The sequence below is a fragment of the Bos javanicus genome, chromosome 15 (genome assembly GCF_032452875.1).
Source record: "Bos javanicus breed banteng chromosome 15, ARS-OSU_banteng_1.0, whole genome shotgun sequence".
Taxonomy (NCBI): Eukaryota; Metazoa; Chordata; class Mammalia; order Artiodactyla; family Bovidae; genus Bos; species Bos javanicus.
Genome location: NC_083882.1, coordinates 42727644 through 42754029, shown reverse-complemented (window position 1 = coordinate 42754029; position 26386 = coordinate 42727644). Strand labels below are relative to the sequence as shown.

Sequence of the window (26386 nt, the reverse complement as noted above, 5' to 3'; positions counted from 1 at the left end):
AAGCTGGAAACACTGGCCAGTCCTTATCGCACTGCTTTGCAAGAAGCACATCTACCAAAGAGAAGTGAGATGTCATTAAGAAAGGTGAAGGAAAGGGGACAGGTGCTAGCTTATAATGAGGGAAGTCAGGAGAATCAAGGATTTTGAGGCATAGTCTGGTCTTATTTTCAGAGGTGTGTTTCTAATACCTAGAACAAATATTCACTTAGGATTCAAAGTATACTCTTTAGATAATATTTTGTAAATTATCCTATTCCAACACTATATGAGAATACATCTATATATTTTAAAAACATATAACTCTCGTTTTTAAGTAATTACACTGTCAATGAATGATGTCCAATTACCTTAGTTTAGATTTAAATCAAGAGAAAAATACTTCAAGAAATTAAGTAAATTAAGAAAGAATATATCATACCAAAGAAAGAGCTGCTTGAGTCTGTTGTAGAAGTGGTTCCGGAAGGGAAGAGAGGTGAATACATTCAGGAATTTTAATAGTGCCTCCATCCAAGTCAGCTATGATTACATCTAACTGAAGAAGATAAAAAGAATATATAATTAATAAAATGTCTTTTTAGATTGATTTTCAGCTACTGTATATTTCCCAGTTTCCTCTGAAATTAGATGTGGCATATGACCAAGTTTCTGCTAATGGAGCGAGAAAAGTGATGTGCACATTTTCAGGCATTCAAAACAGAGGTCCAGTCAGGCCCTCCTATGCTTTCTTTCCTCTTACCATCGCTGAAACTGAACTAACAACACAATCTTGAACACATTCAGAGGATGACAATGCCTAAGTGGATTCTAGCGGAGAAACAAGAAGCAAACAAGCATGGTCCTTTCTTGAATGAGTTCATGGAACAAACTGGTCTGACATAATGGAACACTTCTACAAACTGCTGCATGAGTGTTAAATAAAATTCCATTTTGTTTAAGCCATTGCATTTTGTATGCTTTATTATAGCAGTTCAGCCATATCCTAAATAACATAGTAATCATAAGAGTTAACAAGCAAAGCAACTAGTATACATCAAAACAGTACTGTTTAGGTAGCCAAATCACTAATTTTTAGCATTTACAAAATCTATTTTAAAATAACATGAAAAATGTAATAGAGAAACCAGTCAAAATGATTGAAGGTATTATGTTGCTAACAGGATTAAAATTAATTCTAATTTATTCAATGAAAAGTTAAGAAATTCACTTTTGTCAATATTTGGTTTGTCTAACTTCCACAGACTGTTTTTATTTACTGGGAAAAAAACTGTCTACAAACCTGATGAGTGTGTTTTTAATTAGTACTAATGAGGTTTCACTTAATGTTTATGCATTTATAGGTATTTTTGTATGTTGATATCAAAGTTAAAAAGGAACCAGATATCCATATATAAAGTCAGAAAAAAGAATGAGGGTCCTGTTTATAACTGCAATGTGCGATGGTCTTCTGTCAGTTTAAATGACAATTATGATTTGATTACAATTGTAATTATACAAAAGTACCTACAGAGCTTACCTCTTCACTGGCATTTATAACTAAAATAAAATTAGAATAACAAACTCTTTAGGATTTGTGAATCACAGATGTCATATAACCCAACCTTTCAATGAAGAATTTTTCTTAAACTCCCTGAAAACTGTAATGCAATCTGTCTTTGCACTCTACTTGGACTACTCTTCACATAAGGAGACACATTCATTATACCGGGCAGCTCTATTTACTTGAAAACTCTTAGACTGAGCAGAAAATTGTTTCTATATCCCACTATACCCACTGATTCTATTTCAGCGTCTACCCCTTCTTTCTAAGACAGCTACTTAAATATATATCTTTAGCTATCAAATAACATTAGGTTATTACCTGTGAAAATTTTCTTAGGCCCTCAAAGAACATGGTTTCTAAACTCTTGACATCCTAAATGTCCTTCTATGAAGTTCAATTTTGTTACAGTCCTTCTTAAAGCACACTACAGAGAAGAAAACTTATTTTTAATAAGTTTACTTATTAAACTGGTTGAATAAGAGCTGGTTGAATACAGAGTATTACTTTCTCTCCTTTAGTATTTCCATTTAGTATTAAGAACAGAATAATCTGGGGGCAGAAGTTGGGGGGAGCTCACAATAAACTTGTATTCCTCCAAAACCCTTCATTCCTTTGCAAATGCTTTTTGCTTTTTGCAAGTGAAAAAGTGAAAGTAGCTCAGTTGTGTCTGACTCTGTGTACCCATGGACCATACGGTCCATGGAATTCTCCAGGCCAGAATACTGGAGTGGGTAGCATTATCACAGACCTCATTTCAAAAGATGAATAAATTAAAGCACTCACAATAAAAGCATAAATAGACTGCTAAAAATGGATAATTTTATCTTCCTTTCTCATATGCGAAATGAAGAAATAGAAAGATAAACTTAATATGCCAAAAGAGGGACATTTTAAAAGATTAGTGAATTCATTTTATAAATCTCCTTTACTTGCTGTAAGGAAATATTAATGTATTTAGGTTTTTTAATGATGCTGTGCTTCCAGCCAATCTTTTCTATTGGGAATGGAACAGATTTGAAAATAGTAATTAGTTGAAGTGCTATAGGACTGAGGTCACGGCAACTCACTCCAGGATTCTTGCCTGGAGAATCCCACAAACAGAGGAACCCAGCAAGCTACAGTTCATGGGGTCGCACAGAGTTGGACACGACTGAAGCGACTTAGCAGGCAGGCAGGACTCAAAGAAATGTAAGAAACCTCTGATCTCAATAACTAGCCATTTAAAGATGAATACTTACAAGTTCATGAACATCAGTTTTAAAGACAGAATGTACTCCAATAATGAAAGGCGTCGGGGAACTCAGAACTTCCAGGAGCTGAGCCGGGAGAATAGGAATATAAGGGTAACTAGAAATAATAGAAATACATATGAGAAATATTTGTTCTTCCATAATACAACATACCTTTCTTTCATTTTTATACTTTGTGAATTTCAGATTATCTGTGTTTAGAAATTATCAATAATATTCTCAGAGTTGTTAATATTAAATTCTTGGGAGAAAAAAGATTTCAAAAATTCTTCATGTGAAATGTATGATCTGATATAAGAAGATATGAAGTAAGCAGGGCAGCTTTCTTATCCCTTACCCCTCTAGGCAAGCAATCTCTTTAAGTTTTTCAAACTTGCTTGAAAGAATTTTTCCTTAACATAGAGATCTGACATCAGTTGGTAACACTGACTTCCTGATGGAATACCCTCACCACCCACATACTGGTGATAATATATTTCTCTATATAAAACAATCATTTGAGTTCCATTTTCTCTATTTGATTTTTATATTTGGTAAGGATGGCAAGGTACAAAATTAAAGTTTAGAATGCTCTCTTATCTGGAGGTTTAAAAAAAGCACACAGGTTAAAAAATATTTTTAATAAAATCTGTAGACTATATTTTTTCTAGGTCACTGTGACTAACAAATTGATAAAAAAAAATCAGAATAAAATATTGTACTTACAGCACTCTCAGTCATCACTGTTTTCCTTTATACTTTGTATTACAAAAAAAAAAATAACATCCTTCTCTGCCCCCAAAAGAGAGGGGAAAAAAGAAAGATAAAGCCTCACGTATTTAATCAGCTTTGACAATCACCAATGCATGGTCACATATATATTTCTACCCATTTTTGTTCTTTTTCCTACCACATTATTTGGAGCAAATCCCAGATACCATATCAGGTATACATAAATACTTCAGTATATATCTAAAAAAGGTAAGGGCTCTTTTAAAAGTAAAACTATAATACCACTATAACTGCCTGAATTAACAATTTCTTAATATTAAATAATCAGTACTATCTTAAGACTTTTATCTCCAACTATATTCAAAGGGAATTAAATGTTGCTGACAATACTATTCAAATTGATTACTTTTTCATGAAAGGAATCAACACTCAATAATAGGCAACTTGGAAAAGTTCCAAATTCCAGGCTAGATTTCTATCAGAATCATGACTCTTATAACAGCATAACTTTGTAAAATATGCTCTTGTTGTTCAAAACTGTTGTGAAATGATGTTTTGATTGATCACTGATAAGTAATGCATAATCTGGGAATAAATAAAAACACCAAATAAAAACCCTCACCTATATTTAAGAGGAAACATTAATGACTCCAGGGCTCTACAAGCATCACTAAGTCTCTGGAAACTTGCAGAGTGGAAGAGAACCTTATTTTCTGTAAGGACCGCACAAAAGAGGCTGAGGACATTCTGAATTCCTGAAAACACAAAGAGCAAATGCTTACCAAATGCATTAAATTTTATTATGTGCTGCCAAGAAACATAGCCTTAGAATTACATGGAATGAAAAAGCCAATACTTAAAAAAATCTCTGAAGAAAAATATTTAGTTAAACTATGAATTCCAAAGAGCCTATGGGTATTTGTTTTCCCAAACTTTCAGTTTTGTTTCTCTTATTCTTCAAATCAGCGTACACTCATTGACTATATTAGTTAATTGGAAATATACTATTACCTTCTTTTCAACTTCATCTCCAAGGTCTGTACATAAATTTCTATCTTAGATGCTTGGCCTTGTTCTAACAACTTTTTTCCCTTTTAAAGTTAATTTGTCTGATTTTAACATAACCAAACCAGTTTTGTTGTTGAAATTTTCCTAGTATATCTTTTTTCCAACTTTTTACATCACCCTTTCTCTAATTCATGGAAATAGCATATAGTTGATAATTTAAAAAAAAATCTCCTCTACAAGCAAGGAAAAAGCAACATAGGAGAATAATATGAATTTATAATTTACATAAGAGGAAATCAAAATGGCTGATTAACATGAAAAGAAGCTGCAACACTTTTAATAATCAGAAAAATTCAAACTCAAAAATTCAGGAGGTATGATTTTAAACCTACTACAATAGCCAAAACTAGAGTTTGACAATTCTAAGTTTTTATGAAGATGGTAGGGAAAGGGATTATCATATACACTGCTGTGATGAATATAAATAAAGTTAAGATGCACATGCACATACCCTGGTATCTAGTAAATGCAGTAATTCTAATAATTCCATTTTGAGTTATTTATTATAGAAACTTTCATGTGTTTCTATATGTGTACCCAAGAAGATAAGGTACAAAAAGGAACATTGCAGAAGTATTTAAACAATGAAAAAAGGGGATACATCCCAAATATAAGAATGAATAATAAATTATAGTAAAATTTTAGTTTAATTTACTAAAAGTTAATACATGAACTGTGAACTTCCAGTTGTTCAAGCTGGTTTTAGAAAAGGCAGAGGAACCAGAGACCAAATTGCCAACATCCGCTGGATCATGGAAAAAGCAAGAGAGTTCCAGAAAAACATCTATTTCTTCTTTATTGACTATGCCAAAGCCTTTGACTGTGTGGATCACAATAAACTATGGAAAATTCTGAAAGAGATGGGAATACCAGACCACCTGACCTGCCTCTTGAGAAATTTGTATGCAGGTCAGGAAGCAACAGTTAGAACTGGACATGGAACAACAGACTGGTTCCAAATAGGAAAAGGAGTATATTGTCACCCTGCTTATTTAACTTATATGCAGAGTACATCATGAGAAATGCTGGGCTGGAAGAAGCACAAGCTGGAATCAAGATTGCTGGGAGAAATATGAATAACCTCAGATATGCAGATGACACCACCCTTATAGCAGAAAGTGAAGAGGAACTAAAAAGCCTCTTGATGAAGGTGAAAGAGATTAAAAAAGTTGGCTTAAAACTCAACATTCAGAAAACTGAGATCATGGCATCTGGTCCCATCACTTCATGGGAAATAGATGGGGAAACAGTGGAAACAGTGTCAGACTTTATTTTTGGGGGCTCCAAAATCACTGCAGATGGTGACTGCAGCCATGAAATTAAAAGACGCTTACTCCTTGGAAGGAAAGTTATGACCAACCTAGATAGCATATTCAAAAGCAGAGACATTACTTTGCCAACAAAGGTCCATCTAGTCAAGGCTATGGTTTTTCCAGTGGTCATGTATGGATATGAGAGTTGGACTGTGAAGAAAGCTGAGCGCCAAAGAATTGATTCTTTTGAAGTGTGGTGTTGGAGAAGACTCTTGAGAGTCCCTTGGACTGCAAGGAGATCCAACCAGTCCATTCTGAAGGAGATCAGCCCTGGGATTTCTTTGGAAGGAATGATGCTGAAACTCCAGTACTTTGGCTGCCTCATGCGACGAGTTGACTCACTGGAAAAGACTCTGATGCTGGGAGAGTTTGGGGGCAGGAGGAGAAGGGGACGACAGAGGATGAGATGGCTGGATGGCATCACTGACTCGATGGACGTGAATCTGAGTGAACTCTGGGAGCTGGTGATGGACAAGGAGGCCTGGTGTGCTGCGATTCATGGGGTCGCAAAGAGTCGGACACGACTGAGCGACTGATCTGAACTGAAACTTCTGACTGAAGATGGCAAATGTTGACTAAAACAAAAAACTAAAACTAAAATTTTATTATTCAAAATTTATAAAATGAAATATTAAAGAAATTTAAATATTTTCAAGCGATATGGCTTTTGTAGAGGGTAGGTCTATAACAGTTATACCTGTGACTTTAAGATTAAAACATCACTAAGACTTTGGGGATACCTTTACAACCTGAAAATAAGAGAGCTAGTACTAATATATCAACATAAACAACTCTCCCAAATATAATGTTGAGTGAGGAAAGTATGGTACAAAGTGATTCTATAGAATGATAGCATTTATATATTGCTTAAAACCATACAAAATGCTACTATATACCGTTCAGGTATATATCAATACAAACATAGACTGTCTAAAGATATATCCGGGAATAAAAAGAACCAAATAAAGGATGGTATTATCTCTGGGATGAGGTGGCATATGCAAGAAGTTTGAACTATATTTATGATGCCACACGTATTAAACTGAATAACATGTGTGTGTTCAGTTGTTCAGTCGTTTTGGACTCCTTGTGACCCTGTGGACTGTAGCCCTCCAGGCTCCTCTGTCCATGGAATTTCCCAAACAAGAATACTGGAGAAGGTTGCCATTTCCTTCTGCAGGGGATCTTTGCAACCCAGGGATTGAACAGGTGTCTCTTGTGTCTCCTGCACTGGTATGCAGATTCTTTACCACTGAGCCACCTAATAGATAACATTAAATATTTTTCTTTGGAAATAATTAAAGCTTAAAAAAAAGCTGCAAGAACAGTACACAGAGCACCCAAATATCCCTCACAATGATTCACCTAATGTTGAATTTTGCTCCATTTGCTTTAACATTTGTACTTTATGTGTAAGCATGCCCTGCCTCTTTCTAAAACCACACACACATTTTCTGACCCGTGTGTCAGAAAATTCTGACCCATGAATGTCATGACATTCATGATGTGTACAGTAAATATGTCAGCATGTTCTTCCTAAGAATAAAGATGAAATCTTCCTTAACCACAGTATGGTTATCCTCCTCAGCAAATTTAACATGTTGCAATATTTTAAGTCTAATCAAAAATCACTGCAGATGGGTAACTGCAGCCATGAAATTAAAAGATGCTTGCTACTTGGAAGAAAAGCTATGACCAACTTAGACAGCATATTAAAAAGCAGAGACAGTACTTTGCCAACAAAGGTCTGTCTAGTCAAAGCTATGGTTTTCCAGTAGTCATGCACGGATGTGAGAGTTGGACTATAAAGAAAGCTGAGCACAGAAGAATTGATGCTTTTGAACTGTGGTGTTGGAGGAGACTCTTGAGAGTCCCTTGGACTGCAAGGAGATCTTACCAGTCCATCCTAAAGGAAATCAGTCCATGCTGTAGTCTATGGGGTCACAGAGTCGGACACGACTGAGTGACTAACTGAATATTTTAAATCTAATCTTACATATGTATTCTCATTTTGTTTCATTCTGACACAAAATTATTCTTTGGAACTTTTCCCCTACCATCAGGATTCATTCTAAGCTTAATGATTTCATTTAGGTGTCCTGTTTCTTTGCTGTGCTGTGCTTTGTCGCTTAGGATGGAGCATTTCCACAGCATTAAATTATTTTCATTGAGATGAAATTCACATACCATAAAATTAACCATTTCAAAGAGAACAATTTATTAATTTGCTTACTGAATCATCCCAAGGACTATATCCTACTCAATCATGTTCTATGATCCTTTACCATATTGTAGAATTTGGTTATCAAAATCTTTTTTTATTTATTATTTTTTTTAAATTTTATTTTAATTTTTTTAATACCAAAAACATTTTTATTTTATTTTATTTTTTTTTCTAATTTTATTTTATTTTTAAACTTTACATAATTGTATTAGTTTTGCCAAATATCGAAATGAATCCGCCACAGGTATACATGTGTTCCCCATCCTGAACCCTCCTCCCTCCTCCCTCCCCATACCATCCCTCTGGGTCGTCCCAGTGCACTAGCCCCAAGCATCCAGTATCGTGCATCGAACCTGGACTGGCAACTCGTTTCTTACATGATATTTTACATGTTTCAATGCCATTCTCCCAAATCTTCCAACCCTCTCCCTCTCCCACAGAGTCCATAAGACTGTTCTATACATCAGTGTCTCTTTTGCTGTCTCGTACACCGGGTTATTGTTACCACCTTTCTAAATTCCATATATATGCGTTAGTATACTGTATTTATGTTTTTCCTTCTGGCTTACTTCACTCTGTATAATAGGCTCCAGTTTCATCCACCTCATTAGAACTGATTCAAATGTATTCTTTTTAATGGCTGAGTAATACTCCATTGTGTATATGTACCACTGCTTTCTTATCCATTCATCTGCTGATGGGCATCTAGGTTGCTTCCATGTCCTGGCTATTATAAACAGTGCTGCGATGAACATTGGGGTACACGTGTCTCTTTCCCTTCTGGTTTCCTCAGTGTGTATGCCCAGCAGTGGGATTGCTGGATCATAAGGCAGTTCTATTTCCAGTTTTTTAAGGAATCTCCACACTGTTCTCCATAGTGGCTGTACTAGTTTGCATTCCCACCAAGAATCAATATAGTGAAAATGAGTATACTACCCAAAGCAATTTATAGATTCAACGCAATCCCTATCAAGCTACCAACAGTATTCTTCACAGAGCTAGAACAAATAATTTCACAATTTGTATGGAAATACAAAAAACCTCGAATAGCCAAAGCGATCTTGAGAAAGAAGAATGGAACTGGAGGAATCAACCTACCTGACTTCAGGCTCTACTACAAAGCCACAGTTATCAAGACAGTATGGTACTGGCACAAAGACAGAAATATAGATCAATGGAATAAAATAGAAAGCCCAGAGATAAATCCACGCACATATGGACACCTTATCTTTGACAAAGGAGGCAAGAATATACAATGGATTAAAGACAATCTCTTTAACAAGTGGTGTTGGGAAATCTGGTCAACCACTTGTAAAAGAATGAAACTAGACCACTTTCTAACACCATACACAAAAATAAACTCAAAATGGATTAAAGATCTAAACGTAAGACCAGAAACTATAAAACTCCTAGAGGAGAACATAGGCATATTGTAGAATTTGGATTGCCAATATTTTGTTGAAGATTTTTGCATCTAAATTCAAAATGCTAAACCTGTAGCTTCCTTTTCTCATAATGTCCAAGTCTGACTTTGGTATTAGGGTAATGCTGGCCTTGTAAAATGACTTTGGAAGAGCTCCCACTTCCTCGGTTTTTCAGAAGAATCTCTAATATACAGCTATTAATTCTTCAAATTTTTCATTGGATTCATCCAGTGAAGCTGTGTGGTCCTGGACTTTTCTTTTAGGGATGTTTTTGATTACTGATTCAATCTCCTTGTTAATAACTGTCCTGTTCAGACTTCCTATTTCTTTGTTATTCTGTTTTGGTAGGAAGTTATTTATTCTTCCAGGTTATCTAATTATTGGTGTCATCACAGTAGTTGCTTATTCCCCCATTACCTGCTTATTTATATATCCATCATCAGTATAGACTCATGGATTTCTATTTTTTTATTCCAACATTCTATAAGTTATTACTGATCTTAACTATGTTTGTGCCCATTAAGTCCTAAACTTAGAACGGTCACCCCTTTAACCTAGTTCCTGTGTCCCTATGATATGAACCCTTTCTTTTTTAAGTTCTTTCTTACTTTCTAGCTTGACAAAATAATCCAGGCTCATATTTTACCTACTCTGTCCCTGCTCTGAAGTTAGTCACCTCTCCAAGGAGGCTTGGTTCCTTCCATTAGAAATGGCTTTTAAAAATCAAGAATTGAGAGTATTAGGGTAAATGTTAGATTATTTCTGCCAAGGTATCTTTGTTTTGGGGTTACTTTTACAGATAAGAGTAGATACATGCACATATATGAACACATATACATGCATATAGACAGACACACACATACATATAGATCCATATACATGTATTTGAGAAATCCAAGTCCATATCATTACTTTCAGTTCCAATCTATTCTCACAGAGTCTCCCAACTAACTCCAATACATATTTCTATGTTCCTTTTTCCAGTGAAAACCCTGGATCCTAATGACATAAACACATTTTTTCATTTGCTAAATCTTATATTGGGGGCTTTCCTGATGGCTCAAATGGTAAAGAATCTGCCTACAATGCAGGAGAAAAGAATGGCTATCCACTTCAGTATTCTTGCCTGGAGAATTCCATGGACAGAAAAGCCTGGTGGGCTACAATCCATGGGGTCGCAGAGAGTTGGACACACAGATGACACCAACCTTACTGCAAAAAGCAAAGAGGAATTAAAAAGCCTTTTGATGAAGGCAAAAGAGGAGAGTGAAAAAGCTGGCTTAAAACTAAATATTAAAAAAACAAAGATCATGGTATCCGGTCCTATCACTTCATGGCAAATAGATGGGGAAACAGTGAAAACAGTGACAGACTTTATGTTCTTGGGCTCCAAAGTCAATGTGGACGGTGACCACAGCCATGAAATTAACAGACACTTAGTACTTGGAAGAAAAGCTATGACCAACCTAGACAGTGTATTAAAAAGCAGAGACATTTCTTTGCCTACAAAGGTCCGTCTAGTCAAGGCTATGGTTTTTCCAGTAGTTACATATGGATGTGAGACTGAGTGCCAAAGAATTGATGCTTTTGAACTGTGGTGTTGGAGAATTCTTGAGAGTCCCTTGGACTGAAAGGAGATCCAACCAGTCCATTCTAAAGGAAATCAGTCCTGAATATTCACTGGAAGGACTGATGTTGAAGCTGAAGCTCCAATACTTTGGCCATCTGATGCGAAGAGCTGACTCATTTGAAAAGACCCTGATGCTTTAAAAGACTGAAGGCAGGAGGAGAAGGGGACAACAGAGGATAAGATGTTTGGATGGCATCACTGACTCAATGGATATGAGTTTGAGCAAGCTCCAAGAGATGGTGAAGGACAGGGAAGCCTGGCAGTCTGCAGTTCATGGGGCTGCAAATAATCAGACATGACTGAGCGACTGAACAACAGCAGCAGCCTCGCTCTGTAATCTAGGTTTCCTGGTTCAATGGATAGAGCCCAGCTTGGGGGAGCCAAGCCTTGGATTCCTGTTTTGGTTGTCCCTAACTTTCTAGGTGACTTTATTATTCATTTATTCAACAAACATTTACTGTGTGCCTACCATATATCTGACACTGTCTGAGCCCTGGGGCATGCATTAGCCCATAAAATGGTCACAGTTCCTGTCTTACTAGAGCTAATGGCTGAGTGAGAAGACAGACTACAGGAAATTAACAAGCAACCTGTCCTCCAAACCTTCATTTCCCAAACCTTCAGTTCAATTCAGTTCAGTTCAGTTGCTCAGTTGTGTCTGACTCTGTGACCCCATGAATCGCAGCACACCAGGCCTCCCTGTCCATCACCAACTCCCAGAGTTCACTCAGATTCACGTCCATGGAGTCAGTGATGCCATCCAGCCATCTCATTCTCTGTAGTCCCCTTCTCCTCCTGCCCCCAATCCCTCCCAGCATCAGAGATGCTGACAGAGTCTGCATCTGACAGACAGAGTCTTTTCCAATGAGTCAACTCTTCGCATGAGGTGGCCAAAGTACTGGAGTTTCAGTTTTAGCATCATTCCTTCCAAAGAAATCCCAGGGTTGATGTCCTTCAGAATGGACTGGTTGGATCTCCTTGCAGTTCAAGGGACTCTCAAGAGTCTTCTCCAACACCACAGTTCAAAAGCATCAGTTCTTTGGCACTCAGCTTTCTTCACAGTCCAACTCTCACATCCATACATGACCACTGGAAAAACCATAGCCTTGACTAGACAGACCTTTGTTGGCAAAGTAATGTCTCTGCTTTGCTGCTAAGTTGCTTCAGTCATGTCCAACTCTGTGCAACCCCATAGACGGCAGCCCACCAGGCTCCCCCACCTGGTGGAGTGGGTTGCCATTTCCTTCTCCAATGCATGAAAGTGAAAAGTGAAAGTGAAGTCACTCAGTCGTGTCTGACTCTTCGCGCCCCCATGGACTGCAGCCTACCAGGCTCCTCCGCCCACGGGATTTTCCAGGCAAGAGTACTGGAGTGGGGTGCCATTGCCTTCTCCCAATGTCTCTGCTTTACAACCCCATATATATGTGGAATCCAGGAAAATGGTACAAATGAACCTATTTGCAAAGCAGAAACAGACACACAGATGCACAGAACAAAGGTATGGACACCATTGGGGAAAAGGGGGTTTGGGATGAACTGGGAGATTGGGACTGACATATACATACTACTAAGATAACTGAGGAGAATCCACTGTGTAGCACAGGGAACTCTACTCAGTGCTCTGTGCTGACCTAAATGGGATATAAATCCAAAAAAGAGAGAATGTATGAATACATATAGGTGATTCACTTTGCTGTACAGTAGAAACTAATACAATATTGTAAAGCAAGTACATTTTGATAAAAGTTTAAAAAAAGACAGTGGAGTTTATTTGCTTCTGTATGTCTTCAGTGTTAATATATTTTGCCTCTTTTGATCATGATTGGTCTAATACTATTTTCTGAGGATGTGAGATCGAAGTAAGTTTGGAGAATTCAGAACTTGAGAATTTGCTGTACCATTTTAGCAACTTCTTGTGAGTCCAGGTATTTAAAAATTAAAATTTATATTTAAAAAAGTCTGTAGTGTAGTAATTTCCAATGGCTATTGTAGCAAATTTCCACAAACTTAATGGCTTAAAACTCAGAAGCCCTACTCCTGGGTTTCCCAGCTTCTAGCAATTGCCTGCATTCTTGAGCTCATGGCCCCCTTCCATCATCGAAGCTGGTAAGGTTGGTTGAGTCTTTCCCTCTTGTGTGAATCAGAGTGCACCACTCTCACACTATATCTCCCTCTTCCATCTTTTAAGGACCTTTATGGTTACACTGGGCCCACCTAAAGGAATTGACACTCGAGTTGCAGTTTTAAGGATAAGCAGCAGTTAGAGTTAGGGAAGGGAGATCAGTAAGACTTTCAAAGTTGACAGACGACCACATGCAAAGAAACAAAGGACAGAGGGAGGGAAAGGCATTCAGAAGACCTACGAGGAGATTTGCCGAGGCCAGGTTCATGAAGAGTCTGTATACCATTAGGAAGGAATCCAAACTTTTCCCCTGAAGACTCTGGAGAAGAACTTTTCCCTCTCTACTCCCCTCTGAACCCACTGTAATACCCACAAAGAAATAAACCCATTTTGATAATCCATCAGAAAATACAAGTCATGGCAAGCATCATGTAGTATTAGATAAAAAGTGAAGAAGGAAGGCATACAGCTCTCCTTAGAAAGCTTACATTAGTAGAATCAATTTGTGACAGCAAGGAGTGAAATATTACACTATATTTACTACTAAAGGATAACATCTCATGTATTAGAAATGAGTTAGGGGTAACAGTCTAATGCTTAAAGGGTAAGTTTCTCATTATCCAGAAAATTATTTCAGTTCAGTTGCTCAGTTGTGTCCGACTCTTTGTGACCCCATGGACTGCAGAATGCCAGGCTTCCCTGTCCATCACCAACTCCTGGAGCTTGCTCAAACTCATGTCCATCAAGTCGGTAATGCCATCCAACCACCTCATCCATAATATAAAATAAAATTTACCTGTGACTAACTACTGGACAGCTTAAATTTTGCATTTTTAAACATCACATGCTTTAAGTTTTAGATAATTAACAATCTCAAACATTTTAAGAAATTAAATTACATTGATGTTTTTATTCCTAACTAGCAACACTTGTTGCTGGCTTCATTATCCTTGAACTGCTAGTCATAATCAGTTTTCTAAATAACCTTGAATGTTTCCTAGTCTTCAGTAGCCAATGTCTATCCAAAGCTACACAATAACAGGAGAGAAAAACAGTATGAAAAGCAAACATTCCAGTGATAATTTCTACTGATTTGACTACAATGATACATACACATCCTGTTGACTGTCCAAATAGTAAAACATTCTGAAAAATTACTTCCTGATCTTAACTTTTCTTTGGGGGTTAAAGATCTAAAATTCATAATATCAAACATTAATGAAGGTATTTGTTTCTTGCTTTGAAAAAACAACACCACAAACTTCTCTCCAGAAACCTCCCCTTCTCTGAATAATAAAGATACGTTATACAAATAGAACACTATGTCTCAGCTTTCAAATGGGCAATTTGAGGAATTGAAGGTCCTGGTTTTCTTGGCAGGTTATATTTCCAAAAGCCTTAAAGAATTTACTATAATTCTGTCAATCCACAATGGAGAAAATGTTATAATGGTCATGGCTTAACAAAAGTCATGAAAAAGGATATTTCCCATTCATTTGATCACTATTTGTTGAAAGCCTACAAGAAAAAGAAATGCAACAAGGCAAAATGGTTGTCTGAGGAGGCCTTACAAAAAGCTGAGAAAAAGAAGAGAAGAGAAAAGCAAAGGAGAAAAGGAAAAACTTGAATGTAGAGTTTGAAAGAATAGCAAGGACAGATAAAAAAGCCTTCTTAAGTGAACAATGAAAAGAAATAGAGGATAACAAAGAATGGGAAATACTACAGATCAAAGAATATTCAAACTACCACCCAACTTCACTCAATTCACGTGAGTAATCCTGGTAATGCTCAAAATCCTTCAAGATAGGCTTCACCAGTATGTGAACCAAGAACTTCCAGATGTACAAGCTGGATTTAGTAAAGGGAGAGGAATCGGAGATCAAATGGCCAACATCTGTGGAATCACAGAAAAAGCATTCCAGAAAAACATCCAGGAATTCCAGGAAAACATTTACTTTTGCTTTATTGACTACAGTGTTGTGACCATATGGATCACAACAAACTGTGGAAAATTCTTAAAAAGGTAGGAATTCCAGACCACCATACCTGCCTCCTGAGAAACCTGTATGCAGGTCAAGAAGCAACAGGTAGAACTGGACGTGGAACAATGGACTTGTTCCAAATCGGGAAAGGAGTACATCAAGGCTGTATATTGTCATTCTGCTTATTTAACTTATATGCAGGGTACATCATGCAAAATGCTGGGCTGGATGAAGCACAAGCTGGAATCATAATTCCCAGGAGAAATATCAACAACCTCAAAAACGCAGATAACACTACCCAAATGGCAAAAAGCAAAGAGGAATTAAAGAACTTCTTGATGAAAGTGAAAGAGAGTGAAAAAGCTGGCTTAAAATTCAACATTCAAAGAATTAAGATCATTGCATCTGGTCCCATCACTTCATGGCATATAGATGGGGAAGCAATGGAATCAGTGACAGACTTCATGTTCTTGGGCTCCAAAATCACTACAGATGGTAACTGCAACCATGAAATTAAAACACGCTTGCTCCGTGGAATAAAAACTATGACAAACCTAGACAGCATATTAAAAAGCAGAGATATCACTTTGCCAACAAAGGTCCATCTAGTCAAAGCTATGGTTTTTCCAGTAGTCATGTATGGATGTGAGAGTTGGACCATAAAGAAGGCTGAGCACTGAAGAACTGATGCTTTGGAACTGTGGTGCTGGAGAAGACTCTTTAGAGTCCCTTGGACTGGAAGGAGATCAAACCGTTAATCCTAAAGGAAAGCAACTCTGAATATTCACTGCAAGAGCTGATGTTGAAGCTGAAGCTCCGATACTTTGGTCACCTGATGTGAAGAAGGGACTCACTGGAAGACTCTGATGCTGGGAAAGATTGAAGGCAGGAGGAGAAGTTGACAGCAGAGGATGAGATGGCTGGATGGCATTACCACTTCAACGGACAAGAGTTTGAACAAGCTCCAGGAGTTGGTGATGAACAGGGAAGCCTGGCATGTTCATGGGGACACAGAGTTGGACATGACTGAGCAACTGAACAATAACCACCACCACTATGCTCCAGATACTAGGAATACAATAACGAAGAAAAATAAAATCCCTACCCTCTCAGATTATCTAATACTTTATACAGTTAAGTTCTGTAACTACCGTTGAGAGGCAATGTTTCATATTTGTTACAAATTCAGTATATTATTTCCAAATATGTTATAAATGGAAATCTTCTAAGTAAAAAAATGTAAAGAAATGTAACTCAATTGGGCAACTATACATGGGTGTACTTTAGTGGTTATGAACATTTTTATTCCCTTGAATGTGACATGAATTAAATACACTTTGCATGCATGCCAAGTCTCTTCATTTGTTCCTGACTCTTTGTGACCCTGTGGACTGTAGCCTACCAGGCTCCTCTGTCCATGGGATTTCCCAGGCAGGAATACTGGAAAGGGTACCATTTCCTTCTCCAGGGGATCTTCCCGACTGAGGGGTTGAACTCAGTCTCCTGCACCTGCAGGCAGAGTCTTTACTGCTGAGCCACCAGGGAAGCCCATTTAGTGGTAGCATTTAACCATTTAGTGTTAGTATTTAAACCCAATAAAATGAAAATGGAAAATCCTTTGAATCAGGATTCTTCTGAACTGTCCTCAAATGATATCATGTAGCAAGCAGATATTAAATACTTTATTTATGTATGATTCTAGCAAGCAGAGTACATTAATCAACAACCCATTGGTCACGACTGTTAGTATTTGGTATTTTGAAGAGTTTCCTTTATAAACCTAGCATAAATATTAAATGTTTAATTTTTAAAAGAAAGCAATCAGTTTCCTGATAACATTGTGACCACTTCTGAATGCTCAAGCTTCATCAAATATCTTATTATTTCATGAATGCCTATCATGGCTCTATATCATTGCTTACGTCTTTCTCTCTGCCTGGAATGTCCTTCCACTTTTCTAGCTAGTAAAAGTTAACTCTTAGTATCTCTATTATTGCATTAATTACAGTGTACCATAATTTTTAAAACATATAAAAGTATTATCTGGGAGAAGAGGATGAGACTGTTTTATCTTTACATCCCTAGTGACTAGCATAGGACTTTACATATGGTAATGGTTCTCTAAGTATTTGACAAAAAAATTATACTCCTGTAGATAGGCATTATAGAAATTTTGTTTGGACTCTGGAATAAAGTAGACATGGTAAGAAGTATCTTCAGAAAAGTGCTGCAGACAGACTAGTGAGAAGATTTAATTTGTTTCAAAACCTCAAGACAAAAAGCTGACAATCCAACTATCTCAAAATGATTAATAATACATATAGTTACAGTAAAACACTAAATTTCCTATTTCTTCCTTTTCTACCTAGAGCACAATATTCCATTACAGTAATGATCTAAACTTTTGTGCCCACAAATTCTCCAACTACATGTTAAATTACATATAATAAAAATGAAAATGGCTACTTCATCTTTTCAATTGTAATTGAGAAAAAGACTAAATCAAGTACTAATGTTACATGAATGATCTACGAAAACTAAACGAAAACAGTACTGTGATCCAAGACTCTAGATTTTGATCATTTAAGGAAAAAGGACAAAAATCATTCTACAACTGATGCATTAATCATGTGGTTCATAAATTTACCAGTCAACATATTCTTAAAGGTGTTACCTTTAAAGAGAAGAATCTTCCACAACTTTAGCCTTCATTCTTTCCTCTAATAATATTTCTTCTTTCTTTTCAGGAACATAAATTAGTTTTGATATGCTTATAAAAGTTAATATCATTTTAAGAATAATTATATAGCATTACAACCAGAAGCTTTTCCAGAGGAAGACAAAAGAGAGAATGCCAGAAGTTTTCCATTAAAACATTTAAGAACAGAAATAACTTTCTGAATAGCAGGTATGGTTACAATCAACATTTTAAGGATGTTTATATAAAAAGGAAAAATAATGTTTGTAAGATAAACTGCAAGGAGATCCAACCAGTCCATTCTGAAGGAGATCAGCCCTGGGTGTTCTTTGGAGGGAATGATGCTAAAGCTGAAGCTCCAGTACTTTGGCCACCTCATGCAAAGAGTTGACTCATTGGAAAAGACTCTGATGCTGGGAGGGATTGGGGGCAGGAGGAAAAGGGAACAACAGAGGATGAGATGGATGGATGGCATTACCAACTCGATGGACATGAGTCTGAGTGAACTCCAGGAGTTGGTGATGGACAGGGAGGCCTGGCATGCTGCAATTCATGGGGTCGCAAAGAGTTGGACACGACTGAGCCACTGAACTGAACTGAACTGACTGAAGATAAACTGAAGAAAAAACACTAGCAATTTTAATAATTTTTAAAAAAAATCTCTACTTAGTATTAGAGATAATACACAGAAATATTGACTCAATAATAGTCCATGAAAAACCGGCTACATATGGGTAAGCAAAAAGAAGTATGCATATAAAAAAGTTTACACTAGGATGAGATCATGAGGAAATAGAAATTTTGATCAGACCAATAATGAGTAAGGAGATTCAAACTATAACCAAAACCTTCCAACAGAGAAAAGTCCTGGACCAGATGGTTTCACTGGTGAATTCCACCAAACATTTAAAGAAGAATGAATATCAATTCTTCTCAAACTCCTTCAAAAAACTGAAAAGGAAGGAACAATCCCTAAGGCCAGAATTACCAGAATAACAAAGCCAGGTAAGGACTCAATAGGAAAGAAAACTGTAGGCCAATCTTACTGATTAACATAATATATGAAAATTCTCAACAGAATAGCAGGAAAATGAATTTAATACCATATTAAAAGGACTATACACAATGATCAAGTGGAATATAATTGCAGGATGCAAGGATATTTCAACATATACAAATTAACCAATGTGATATACATTAATAGAATTAAATATTAAAAAATCCTATGATTATCTCAATACATGCAGAAAAACATCTGATTCAAAATTCTTTCATGATAAAAACTCTCAAAAAATTAAGTATGGAAAAAAACATACCCCAACATAAAAAATGCTGATATGAGAAGTCCACAGCTAACATCTTATTTAACAGTGAAAGCATTGAAAGCTTTCCTGCTAAGATCAGGAGTAAGACAAGGGTGCCCATTCCTTTTCAACACAGTACTGGAAATCCTACCCAGGGCAATTAGGAAAGAAAATGAAACAGAAAGCATCAAATCAGAATGGAAGAAGTAATAGTTTGTTTGCAGATTATATGATCTTAAATATATACAGAAAATCCTAAAGACTCCATCAGAGAACTGTTAGAACTAATAAATAAATTCAGCAAAGTTGTAGGATACAAAATCAACATAGAAAAATCAGATGCATTTCTACACACTAACAACAAACTATTTGAAAAAGAAATAAAATAATCTAATTTATAGTAGCAACAAAATGAATAAAATACTTAGGAATAAATTTAACCAAGGAGGCAAAGATCTGTATGTTGAAAATGATGAGAGTTTGATGAAAGAAACTGAGGAAGATATAAATGAATGGAAATATATCCCATATTCATAATTCAGAAGAATTAACACTTAAAATATCCATACTACATCAAACCACCTATAAATTCAATTTAATCAAAATTATTGAAAAGATCCTGATACTAGAAAAGATTGAAGGCAGGAGAAGAAGGGGACGATGGAGAACGAGATGGTTGGACGGCATCACCAACTCAATGGACATGAGTTTGGATACGCTCCAGGAGTTAGTGATGAACAGGGAGGCCTGGCATGCTGTGGTCCATGGGGTCACTACTGAGTGACTGAACTGATAATTATATTTGAATAGGCATAGAAAAAAATCAATCCTAAAATTCTTATGAACCATAAAAGTTCCTAAATAGCCAAAGGAATTCTGAGAAAGGACACAGTTGGAGGTTTCACAATTCCTGATTTTAAACTATATTCTAAGGCTGCTGCTGCTGCTGCTAAGTCGCTTCAGTCATGTCCGACTCTGTGCGACCCCATAGACGGAAGCCCACCAGACTCCCCCGACCCTGGGATTCTCCAGGCAAGAACACTGGAGGGGGTTGCCATTTCCTTCTCCAATGCATGAGAGTGAAAAGTGAAAAGGAAGTCGCTCAGTTGTGTCTGACTCTTAGCGACCCCATGGACTACAGCCTACCAGGCTCCTCCATCCATGGGATTTTCCAGGCAAGAGTACTGGAGTGGGGTGCCATTGCCTTCTCCGTATTCTAAGGCTACAATAATATTTTTTTTAAAGTATAGTATCGGCATAAAAACAGACACATAGATCAATGAAATAGAATTCAGAGTGTAAAAAGAAACTCACACATATACAGTGAACTAACACGTGACAAAAACCCAAAAATATTCAGTGGGGAAAGGAATAGTCTCTTTAACTAAAACTGAATATTCATGTGCAAAATAATAAAATTGACCCCTATCTCACACCACTCACAAAAAATAATATGAAACAGATTAATATATAAATAAAAGAAACAAACTATAAAACTACTAAAGGAAACAGAGGAAAAGCTCCCTGATGCTGGTCTTGGCAATGATTTTTTAGATGTGACACCCAAAACTCAAGCAGCAAATACAAAAATAAACAACTGGGATTATACCCAACTAAAAAGTTTCTGAACAGCAGGAGAAACAATCAGCAAAATGAAGAGGCAATCTATAAACTGGAGAAATTACATGCAAATCATCTATTTGCTAAGATATTAATATCTAAAATATAACAGGAACTCATATAACTCTGCAACATTCCCTGGTAGCTCAGAGGTTAAAGCGTCTGCCTGCAATGCGGGAGACCTGGGTTCGATCCCTGGGTTGGCAAGATCCCTTGGAGAAAGAAATGGCAATCCACTCCAGTATTCTTGCCTGGAGAATCCCATGGATGGATGAGCTTGGTGGGCTACAGTCCATGGGGTCGCAAAGAGTCGGACACGACTGAGAGACTTCACTTCCACTTTCATATAACTCAATAGCAAAAAGAAAAAAAGAAAGACTACAAAATGGGTAAAGGACTTAAAAAAAAACAGACATTTTTCCAAAGAAGACATATAAATGCTGACATGCACATGAAAAGATGCTCAACTTCATTAATCATCAAGGAAATGCCAATCATCTCACAACAGTTAGAATGACTACTATCAAAAGACAAAAGAGATCTCTCTTATACACTGTTGGCGGGAATGTAAATTGGTCCAACTACTATGGAAAACCATATGAAGGCTCTCAAAAAAAAATAGAACTACCATTTGATACAGTGATTCCACTTCTGGGTACATATTCAAAGGAAATAAACTCACTATCTCTAAGAGCTACTCATGTGTTCACTGCAGTATTATTTACAATAGCCATGACATGGAAACAACCTAAGTGTCCATCAACAGATGAATGGAAAAGAATACACATATAATACATTGGAGAAAGGAAGGAAACACTGTCTTTCATGACATCATGGATAGATCCCGAAGGCACTATGCTAAAGGAAATGTCAGCGAAAGACTAATACTTTATATTCTCATTTTTATAGACTCTGAAAAAGCTGAAATCAGAAACAGACAGAATGGTGGCTGCCAGGGGCTAGGTGGTGTGGGAGGGCTTTCCCAGGTGCCTCAGTGGTAAAGAGTCCGCCTGCTAAAGCAAGCAGATGCAGGAGATGTGGGTTTAATCCCTGGTTTGGGAAGATACCCTGGAGTAAGAAATGGCAACTCACTTCAGTATTCTTGCAAGGAAAATCCCATGGACAGAGGAGCCTAGCAGAATACGGTCCATAAAGGTAGCAAAGAGTCAGACACAACTGAGTAACTGAGCACACATGTACGCAAAGCGTTGGGGAAGTGGGAAGATACTAGTCAAAAAATACAAATTCCAAGTATAAGATGAATAAATTCTGAGCATGTAATGTATAGCATGGTACTATAATTAGCAATATTGTATTACAGATTTAAAAACTGTGTAAAGAGTAGATATTAAATGTTATCAGCACACAAATGATAGTTATGTGAGGGGATGAAGGTGGTAACTAATCTTATTACAGTAATCATTTTGCAATACATATAAGCATCACAGCATCACACTGTAAACCTCAAACTTATACAAGTTATAGCTCAAGAATATCTCAATAAACACAGATGTTACTTGACGAATGCTGTTAACAATGGAAACAGAGTGACAGTAACTTAAGGCCCAAACTAGCTTTAGCCTGTGACTTTAAGAAGGTCTAATAAATAGTATACTATAAAATTGGGAACAATTATTCTATAATGAGTGTGTTTATAGTTAGAAACCAAATTATAGGTGAACATATATCTCAAAAGATGTCAAGAGAATTTCACAAAATTATCTGGGTCAAGGAGGGATACCTGAGCTATGGATTAAAAAAATCAGAGGGACTATAAAAACCAGTTCCTGTGAATACAATCTTAATTAACATGAAAAATTACAATTTTCTACACAAAACACAAATCTTAGGTAAATAAAAAGCAATTCACATAGACTACAAAAAGATACAAATAAATAAAACAGATGTTAAGTTGGAGATGAAGCTGGTTAACAGAAAATTTTAAGGAATGAAGTGGGTAATGGCATAAGTCCACATAACAACTTCAGGCAAACATAGCTCTGAAACTGTGAAAAACAAACTCATTATCATAACAACCCTTGGAAAGAAGAACCAAGGAAATGCTATCATTACATTTAGGACTTTCACAGGAAAACTAGTCAAGGCTACAAAAGTATCTTAGAATTTTATCTGCTTCCTGTCTGTGCTTTGTAAAATCTACCACCACTACCGCATCCCCAACACAGGTAGTGAACTGTGATAATGGTCTAATGTTGGCCTTCAACGACAGTCTAACCAAAATGACCGGTGATAAAAACATGATTTCAGACAGAACTATCAGTACCACATGCTTTGGCAACTACAACTGCATACAGTGCTGTTTGAGAGGCATCCTTCTTTCTCCTTTCCTTTCTTATCTTTTCCTTATGAAGAATAAGCTGAAAGAAAAATGCTGAAAAAGTAAATTTTTAATATGTAAGCAAAAGATAATTAAGCTCAAAATACTAGAAAGCTGATAGTCAAATGGCTGATCATCATCTGTTCTGTGCACTTCATCCATATACAGAACTCTCCTAGGAGATATGACTGCCGTCTTCTTCATGGCTGGTGCAGTCATTTATTCAGTAAATACTGATGCCTTCTGTGTCCAAGGCACTATGCTAGATATAGAGGATGCACAGGATAATAAGACAAGGCAGTTCTTGAAGCTCCCCAGTCAAGAAAGTGAACATGCCCTATTAATAAATAAGGGAAAAACATGTCTTCCTGAAGACATCTGGGAATTAACATATCAGTCCTGTACTGTCTTTCTGTTACTGGAGGATAAAATCCTTTACTTTGTTCAAGCACTGAACTTTTATAAACAAAAAAGAAAAAGGTGCACATATTAAGAGTTAAATAGTTGCACAAGTTTTCTAAATATTTCTAACATAAAGCACAAATACAGAAAAGGATACAAATTAAATGTATAGTTCAATGAACTATCTTACAAACACTACCAAGGTCAAGGGAGGACTTTGCCAGCAGCCCTAGAAGCCCCTTGCATATGCCTCTAATCATGATAACCTCTCCATTGCCATTAAGTTTTCCTGGTTTTTCCTACAGACATTTTTTTTTCACCAAAAGGTGCATCCCTAGACACTACAGTATAATCTCACTCTGTTAAAAATGGAATCTGTTTCAAATCTCTTACTTATTTTTTGTCCATGTCATGTGGCATGCTGGATCTTGGTTCCATGACCAGGGATAGAACCTGCATTCTCTGCAGTGGAAGCATGCAGTCTTAACCACTGGACCGCCAGGGAAGACCCTCAAAACACTTTAAATCTTGAGGTTCCTCCTCCATATAATTTATTTGCTAAAGAATTTGTGACATTGACCAACAGTTTCTGAGAGCCTGGATTTTGACAACTGCAGTCTCTGGAAGCAATGTGTTCCCTACCTTCTGTTTTCCAGGATCAGAATCAGACTTAATCTCTTGGGAAAATACAGGTAGTGTTTGGCAAGGTTAGTTCAGTTCAGTTCAGTTCCGTCGCACAGTTGTGTCTGACTCTTTGCGACCCCATGGACTGCAGCACGCCAGGCTTACCTGTCCATCACCAACTCCAGGAGCTTGTTCAAACTCATGCCCATCGAGTCAGTGATGCCATTCAACATTTCATCCTCTGTCATCCCCTTCTCCTCCCGCCTTCAATCTTTCCCAGCATCAGGGTCTTTTCCAATGAGTCAGCTCTTCGCATTAGGTGGCCAAAGAACCGGAGTTTCAGCTTCAGCATCAGTCCTTCCAATGAATATTCAGGACTGATTTCCTTTAGGATGGACTGGTTGGATCTCCTTGCAGTCCAAGGGACTTTCAAGAGTCTTCTCCAATATCACAGTTCAAAACTATCAATTCTTCAGCGCTCAGCTTTCTTTATAGTCCAACTCTCACATCCATACATAGCTACTGGAAAAACTATAGCTTTGACTAGACGGACCTTTGTTGCCAAAGTAATGTCTCTGCTTTTTAATATGCCATCTGGGTTGGTCACAGCGTTTTTTCGAAGGAGCAAGTGTATTTTAATTTCATGGCTGCAGTCACCATCTACAGTGATTTTGGAGCGCAAAAAAACAAAGTCTGTCACTCTTTCCACTGTTTCCCCATCTAATTGCCATGGAGTGATGGGACCGGATACCATGATCTTTTTTTTCTGAATGTTGAGCTTTAAGCAAACTTTTTCACCCTCCTCTTTCACTTTCACCAAGAGGCTCTTTAGTTCTTCACTTTCTGCCATAAAGGGGGTGTCATCTGCATATCTGAGGTTATTGATATTTTTCCTGGGCAATCTTGATTCCAGCTTGTGCTTCATCCAGCCCAGCATTTCTCATGATGTACTCTGCATATAAGTTAAATAAGCACAAGCACGGTGACAATATACAGCCTTGACGTACTCCTTTTCCTATTTGGAACCAGTCTGTTGTTCCATGTCCAGTTCTAACTGTTGCTTCCTGACCTGCATATAGGTTTCTCAAGAGGCAGGTCAGGTGGTCTGGTATTCTCATCTCTTGAAGAATTCTCCACAGTTTATTGTGATCCACACTGTCAAAGGCTTTGGCATAGTCGATAAAGCGGAAGTAGATGTTTTTCTGGAATTCTCTTGCCTTTTTGATGATCCAGCAGATGTTGGCAATTTGATCTCTGGTTCCTCTGCCTTTTCTCAATCCAGCTTGAATATCTGGAAGTTCATGGTAAACATACTGTTGAATCCTGGCTTGGAGAATTTTGAGCATTACTTTATTAGTGTGTGAGATGAGTGCAATTGTGCAGTAGTTTGAACATTCTTTGGCATTGCCTTTCTTAGGGACTGGAATGAAAACTGACCTTTTCCAGTCCTGTGGCCACTGCTGAGTTTTCCAAATTTGCTGGCATATTGAGTGCAGCACTTTCACAGCATCATCTTTCAGGATTTGGAATAGCTCAACTGGAATTCCATCACCTCCACTAGCTTTGTTCGTAGTGATACTTCCTAAGGCCCACCGGACTTCACATTCCAGGATGTCTAGCTCTAGGTGAGTGATCACACCATCGTGATTATCTGGGTCGTGAAGATCTTTTTGTACAGTTCTTCTGTGTAATCTTGCCACCTCTTCTTAATCTCTTCTGCTTCTGTTAGGTCCATACCATTTCTGTCCTTTATTGACCCCATCTTTGCATGAAATGCTCCCTTGGTATCTCTAATTTTCTTGAAGAGATCTCTAGTCTTTCCCATTCTATTGTTTTCCTCTATTTCTTTGCATTGATTGCTGAGGAAGGCTTTCTTATTTCTCCTTGCTACTCTTTGGAACTCTGCATTCAAATGGGTATATCTTTCCTTTTCTCCTTTGTTTTTGCTTCTCTTCTTTTACAGCTATTTGTAAGGCATCCTCAAACAGCCATTTCACTTTCTTGCATTTCTTTTCCATGGAGATGGTCTTGATCCCTGTCTCCTGTACAATGACACAAACCTCTGTCCATAGTTCATCAGGCACTCTGTCTATCAGATGTAGTCTCTTAAATCTATTACTTCCACTGTATAATTGT

General features: G+C 37.2%; 1 protein-coding gene across 2 annotated transcripts in view; it reads right to left on the bottom strand.

Annotated features, from left to right (window-relative positions):
* SBF2 (SET binding factor 2) overlaps positions 1 to 26386 on the bottom strand; it is a 499008-nt gene that overhangs the window by 227507 nt on the left and 245115 nt on the right. For both annotated transcript variants that reach the window (XM_061440817.1, XM_061440818.1), the window contains exons 7-9: positions 4124 to 4256; positions 2779 to 2887; positions 419 to 532 (exon numbers count right to left, since the gene is read on the bottom strand). In XM_061440817.1, coding sequence (XP_061296801.1) covers positions 419 to 532; positions 2779 to 2887; positions 4124 to 4256 — 356 coding nt within the window. The remainder of the gene's footprint in view (positions 1 to 418; positions 533 to 2778; positions 2888 to 4123; positions 4257 to 26386) is intronic.